The 7,015-nt window shown below is 40.3% G+C and overlaps 1 protein-coding gene across 1 annotated transcript; it reads left to right on the forward strand.

The window, feature by feature from the left end:
• Nucleotides 1–395: 395 nt before the first annotated feature.
• On the forward strand, nt 396–5,331 carry LOC133060919 (male-specific lethal 3 homolog). Its single transcript, XM_061148875.1, has one exon. The coding sequence runs from the start codon at nt 836–838 to the stop codon at nt 1,898–1,900; it is 1,065 nt and encodes a 354-aa protein (XP_061004858.1). The 5' UTR covers nt 396–835; the 3' UTR covers nt 1,901–5,331.
• The last annotated feature ends 1,684 nt before the right edge of the window (nt 5,332–7,015 follow it).

Consider the following 7,015-nt stretch of genomic DNA (forward strand, 5'->3'; position numbering starts at 1 on the left):
AAATAAATAAATTTAGTAATTATGATAATTACTAAAACATTTTACTAGAGCCTTTATGAAAACCAAATTCTTATCTCAAGACCGGTTTCTGAACGAATGAAACATGCCCATGTGGTTAGATGTCACGAGTTACACAAGAATTTTTTTGTTGTTGTTAACAAGACTTTTTTTTTTTCCCCTGGAAATCAATTTTACATTCATTTCCAATTTGTTTACCAGCACAGAATTATAAGTCTGTCAAACTGACATTTGGTAACTTCTCTATTCTGTAGAGATAAACATTAGAAAACGTCTCCCTGGACCCCCTCCCCCACCGCGCACGCGCCGCCCGCCGCGGGGCCGCGCCCTCCGCCGCGAAGAGCAAGTGAGCGCGAGCGACGGCTTTCTCTCTTCCACTCAGGGGAGAAAGCGCTGTGCTTCGAGCCTGACCCCACCGAGGCGCGAGTGCTCTGCGAGGCCAAGATTGTCGATGTTTTTGTTGGGAAAGACGAAAAGGGCAGAAAGATCCCAGAATATCTGATCCACTTTAATGGCTGGAACAAAGTTGGGATAGATAAGCAGCTGAGGATCATGTCCTTCGTGACGCTGATGAAAATCGGAGACCACAGAGGAAATTGGCCCAAAAGGCTGTAGCTCGCCTGAGAAGCACAGAAAGAAAGAGGAAGCTCGCCAGGTTGCCTGGGGTGGACTCTGTCTCAAAAAGCCTCCCTGCTGACGAGAAGGATGAAAACTCAATAAGCAGCTCCTCTGACAGTGAAGAAAAGGACGGAGAAATAAGTGAAGGAAAAGGTATTGAAGAAAAGTCTGAAGTGAAGGACGCAAAAAAAAAAAGGAAATGGAAGAAAGAACAGTAACTATAGAAATCCCTGAAGTTCTGAAGAAGAAGCTTGAGGATGATTGTTACTATATCAACAGGAGGAAACGGTTAGTCAAAGTTCCATGTGAGACCAACATCATAACTATTTTGGAATCGTATGTGAAGCATTTTGTTATCAATGCAGCCTTTTCAGCCAATGAGAGGCCTCATCACCATCATGCTATGCCACACGCCAACATGAATGTGCACGATATCCCAGCAGAAAAGAACGTTGACCTTTGTAAGGAGATGGTGGATGGATTAAGACTAACCTTTGATTACACTCTCCCATTGGTTTTGCTCTATCCATATGAACAAGTTCAGTATAAAAAGGTGACTTCGTCCCAATTTTTTCTTCCGATTACAGAAAGTCCCACAAACACTAATAGGAACCAGGAGGAGCTCTCTCCAAGCCCACCTTTATTGAATCCATCCACACCACAGTCCACAGAGAGTCAGTCAACCTCAGACGAACCGACCACCCCCAAAAGGCGCAAAGCCGAGCCGGAAGCCTTACAGTCTCTGAGGCGGTCCACGCGCCACTCTGCCAATTGCGACAGGCTGTCCGAGAGCAGCGCCTCGCCTCAGCCCCAGCGCCGGCAGCAGGACATGTCCGCCAGCATGCCCAAGCTGTTCTTGTACCTGGAAAAGAAGACATCTGTTCATAGCAGATCATCCTCTCCTGTTCCTCTGACCCCTAGCAAGGAAGGGAGTGCGGTGTTTGCTGGCTTCGAAGGCAGAAGAACCAAAGAAATAAATGAGGTCCTCTCCTGGAAACTTGTACCTGAGAGTTATCCTCCAGGTGACCAACCACCTCCACCCTCTTACATTTATGGGGCGCAACATTTGCTGCGTTTGTTTGTGAAACTTCCTGAAATCCTTGGAAAGATGTCCTTTTCTGAGAAGAACCTGAAGGCTTTACTGAAGCACTTTGATCTCTTTCTGAGGTTTTTAGCCGAGTACCATGATGACTTCTTCCCAGAGTCTGCCTATGTTGCTGCCTGTGAAGCGCACTACAGCATGAAGAACCCCAGGGCGATCTGATGGTCCTAGAACAGCTTCTTTATCTATCTCTTGGTTCCCAGTAAAGAACTAGGGAGTCAGTGGACCTTCTTTACACAGAAAGCAAATGTGACACCCTGGGGGGCTCTGGCAGAGGCGGGTCCATTTGTTTGAGTTGCTTATCTACTGGAGTTATTTCTGTTAAGGATTACCTCCTGGGTGCCTCGATGGCCTCCAACATCTAACCCTTGCCACCATACATGTGATCTATGATGGCAGGAAAACAGCAGCTATGTTCAAAATGAATCGTTCATAAACATGTGCTTAGGTTGGGCTGTTTCAATAGACAAAGGTACTTGTTAGCAGTGACCATGTCTTTTAGTTATATGTTAGCATTAAACAAAATCATTTGGCAAACTGTTTTCATTCTTGTGATGAGGCTGAGCAACTCTGTCCCACAGATTTTTAGTTTTGCTTGGAAACTGCAAAGTAGTCCCCGAATATTTTAGAGGGAATTGATATTGCTGGCAAAAGAAAATTTGCAGCTATACATTTGCTTGTTACAGTTCTTTTTCTATAAAACCTTGTTTTTAGTGATCTAAATAAAGCACTGCCTGAATGTCTTAAGATTTTGTAGCTACACTTGATTGTGTAATATTACAGTTCCTTTTCTGTAAAATGTTATTTTTGGCCACTTCAAATAAATCATTGCCCATCTTATTGGAAAGGGAAAAAAAAGGTCTGATTAGAGAATAAAAAAATTACTAAAGCTAGGTTCTACAAATCTATAATATTATGCTTGCAAATAAATTAGAAATGAATATAAAGTTGCTTTCCAGGGGAAAAAACAAAGCAATTATACACTTTGATTAATATAAATAGCCCAGAATTTTACCTCTAATTTAAAACAGAACCACACAGTGTTTGAGAGGGCTGACAGTAAATCAGAATAAAAATCATGATTGCACCAAAGAAACTTTTTACCTCCTCTGTGATACCAACTGATTAGAATCCAAAGAGCATAGCTGAGAACAGGTATCTCTGTAATGTACTGCTGGCATTACTCTGGTTTGAGAGGAAGTAGCTATTACTGAATTTTATTGAAACAGAAATAACTTCACTGGAATAAAGTGTCTTATTTATATGTGAATCATTATTTTTAGTAAGTGAAGATCTGCTGCAAAAAGAGTCAAAAAAAGAAGACAAATGAAGAAAAACTACCAAAATTTATAGAATCATAGATCAGGCTCTGTATAGAACTTCCACAATCTTAATTTAGCAATAAATGCTTGCTGGTGAATTGACAGCAGTCCTTAAATAAGTAGACTACTTTCTTCCTGTATTTTTCCATGTCTTCATGAAATTCTTGTGCTTTTATGAAGAAGTCATTATATTTTCTGCATGTATACTTACAATTTTTTACTCATTATAGTATTTATTTGTATGAAAGTTCTGGGTTAATCAAATAAAAATATTTGCTAAACGCTTTTAAATCCGCAGAGCAGCGCAAACTAGGAAAACACCCACATTGTCAGATGCCCTGTGAATTCAGTACCTCCTGGGAACTCTTGAATGGCATGGTCACTGAGTTGGCTTGATAACTTAATAAACAAAAATAGATCTGAATTCTGTTAAGAGCCCAAGTCAGCCTCAGGCACTGAGGAAGGATACCAGCTCTGCCTACGAGATAAAACATGCCTGAATAACTGAGCTTCTCCCTCATTTTAATCTCAATTCCTGGTTTCATGTGTACACAGAGCCTATTAAAAAAAAGAGAGACATGAGTTCTAAAGTTCCTGAGGAAAGGAGGTATGAAGTGCTCAAGGCAATCATCTATCAAATGTCCCTTAGATACTTAAAAGAGGCATTTTCCATTAAAGGGGTGGAAATGGGAGCACATAATAGAGAAAGATGGAAGTGGGACTGGTTACCACAGAGAAGAGAGCTCATATATGAATGTGACCAAGGCATCTGCTAAATATGAATCAAGAAATAAAACCTACGTTACTGAGTGGAACCTAGATTTTAATAGGTGATTCTGATGAGTGTTTTCTTTTTTCTTATTCTTACTTAATTGCCTGTGTGGGCTGGGGAGCAAGTCCAAAAATAATAGCTAAAACCCTGCGGGTCATTGTAAATGAGCTTCTGCTGGTCAATTCTTGTAGTGACATGAAATTTCAACTTCAAACAAGGACAAGTTTTACAAAAATATTTAGTCTCCAATGGAACAAAGCCTATCTGATGAAAATCACATATTTGCCAGTTCTAATTTTATTTGTATGTACAAACTATGTTAAAGTGCAACAGCAGGTGTTTGGACTTAAGAACAAACTTGTCTAAAATAATAAGGATAATAACATTTCTTCCCAAGCTTGCCTGGTTGGTTTGCTTTGTAATACTTTTTTAAAGTGCTTATTTACATTAAATAGCATAGCATTTCAAGAAATACCAGGTAATGGTGTGTATTATTTTGGCAAAAATGCAAGCATTACTGACTAAAAAACATAAAACAACATGGTGAATTTAGCATGCTGTTACAATGTGTGATATGGCAATGGAGACATTAATAATTCCTTTTTTAGAATTATTAACACCTAAATATCCTGTTAGACTCTCCCAGGCTCTGTATGGAGTGGGCTACCTCCAGGTCACTAGATGGGCATTTGTTATATATGTGGAAGAAAGAAGCCCTAAACACTATTGGGCTTCACAGAGAGCTGGAAAATACACACACACACACACACACACACACACACACACACACACTCAGCACCATCCAACATGGAGCTGAGTCCTATTGGACTGAGTCCTCGAACCAGATCATTTCATTGGCTAATGGGCTCTGCTTCCCACCTATGTGGAGAGTTGCTTTGGGCACAGAGAAAAACTGGATCAATCAGTAAGGGTCATGAAAATCAAGTCATATGACAAGAAACTTCTTCAGTTTCTTCAACTATGGCTAAAGGTAGTAGCAGTTTGTCCCTAGAGTGCCTTGCTCTATGGCCTTGCTCATAGTTCAGTTATGCAAAGAATTGTTATGGAGGACGCAAAAGTAAGAAGTCTCTACCTTCCTAGGGAAAGAAAGTGAAAGTTGCTCTGGTCATGTCCAACTCTGTGCGACCCCATGAACTATACAGTCCATGGAATTCTCCACCAGAATACTGGAGTGGGTAAACTTTCACTTCTCCAGGGGAATCTTCCCAACCCAGGGATTGAACCCAGATCTCTGCAGTGCAGGCGGATTCTTTACCAGCTGAGCCACAAAAGAAGCCCACCTTCCTAGCAAGAAACTTCCTAGGGGAGTTTCAAACTATTCATAATCTGTTTTTAGGTGGGATTTCATGTAATTGTCTCACAGGAGTTTTGAGTTCTCCTTCTGCCTTAAGAGAAACTCCCTCCCTCAGCTATTCAGCATGTTAAATGTGAAATGCTTTAAAATTAGGTGCTTCATTTAAACTTTCTTGATTATCACAGCAGGGATATATCACTTTACAAAGAAGACTGCATCAAGGTTACATCTTAAAAATGAATAAAAAATTTTTGTAACTAATTCTCTAAAATTAAAAAAGTGAAAAACAAATCTTTCTAAATTCACTTAAACCACATTCTTCCAATCAGCAAAGTGGTCATGATGGTAACTGAATAAACATTTTCAATCAGAGAATGTTTACCTCTATCAACAAAACGGATGTTTAACAGTCTTTTTTCGTATCTTGGGCTTCCCAGGTGGCACTGGTGGTAAAGAACCTGCCTGCCAGTGCAGGAGACCTAAGAGAAGTGGATTTGATCCCTGGGCTGGGAAGAGCCCCTGGAGGAGGGCATGGCAACCCACTCCAGTATTCTTGCCTCGAGAATCCTATGGACAGAGAAGCCTGTTGGCTACAGTCCATAGCGTTGCAAAGAGTCGGACACAACTAAGTGACTAACACAAGTGACAACACATTCACATCTTATGGTTGTTTTCTAATCCATTGCCACCACTGAGCTGTAAGCTCCTTGAGGCTGGGAGTAATGTCTTTCATTTCTGCAGCAGCAGGACCTACTCAAGACCTAGTTTCAGATATGTTTGTTGATTGAATGAGTGAAGGTATTGCCTGGATTTCATTAAAAAATACATGTCTTTTCAGTTCTAAATAGTAATCAACATGTAGTTAAGCCATTTGATTTCAAAAGCATGCTAAATCAAAAGTAACCTTCAAAGGAGCGATCAGCAGGTACAGAAAGTAGACTGTAGAGGATGAGGTGAGGTTAGGATGAGGGAACAATGAATGCAGCATGTGCCTTCTCAAATTCCGTAACAGAAGGAAGAAAAAGGAGAGGATCATGGCACTAGGGAAGGTTGAGAGAGAAGACTGTGTGCCTGGAACTTCAATAAACCAGCATATTGAAAGCAAAGAGTAAATACAACAGAAGTTAAAGGTATAGGGAAAATAAAGGCTACTTTTGGAGAAAGATTCAGCAGGAGACAGGAGAGTAAAGGATCAAGAATAAGAGAGGAGAGGGTGAGAGGAATTGGAAGACTGGCATTGACACATATACACCGCTGACCCACAGAAGCAGATGACCAACAAGAACATCCTGTATAGCACAGGGAACTCTGCTTCATGCTCTGTGGGGGCCTGAACAGGAAGGAAGCCCAAAAGGGAGGGACCATGCGTACAGGTAGGACTCATTCATTCTGCTGCCCAGCAGGAACTGACACAACTGTGCTTCAGCAAAAATTAATTTGAAAACAATAGAAGAGGAGGGAGGAGATTATCTTAGAGAGGAGAAGACACTCTTCCTTTCAGGATGAGGCTGACAGGAATACAGATGAATTGAGAACAGAATTCAACTAGTTCACACATGGACCTAAAATATTATATAAATGTTAAATAGATGATACAGTAATACTGAGTACTCTGAGGAGCCATGAAATGTCACATGAACTGTAAATCTAACATTTTCATGGATTCTGGGTTCACCTTATTCTAAAAATGGTATTTTGTTGCTGCCCTGAAAACAATAAAATTCTTCATTCATACACATGTACATGTTGTTCTGGAACAACAACTTTTAGTTTGCAGTTTTTCAAATTAGCAAGTGTTAGAGCAAATATCAGTGCCAAAATTAAAACTTGCAAAACTCATTTATGCTTATTTAAGCATAAAAATTTTT

Source organism: Dama dama, chromosome 8, assembly GCF_033118175.1.
Source record: "Dama dama isolate Ldn47 chromosome 8, ASM3311817v1, whole genome shotgun sequence".
NCBI classification, from domain to species: domain Eukaryota; kingdom Metazoa; phylum Chordata; class Mammalia; order Artiodactyla; family Cervidae; genus Dama; species Dama dama.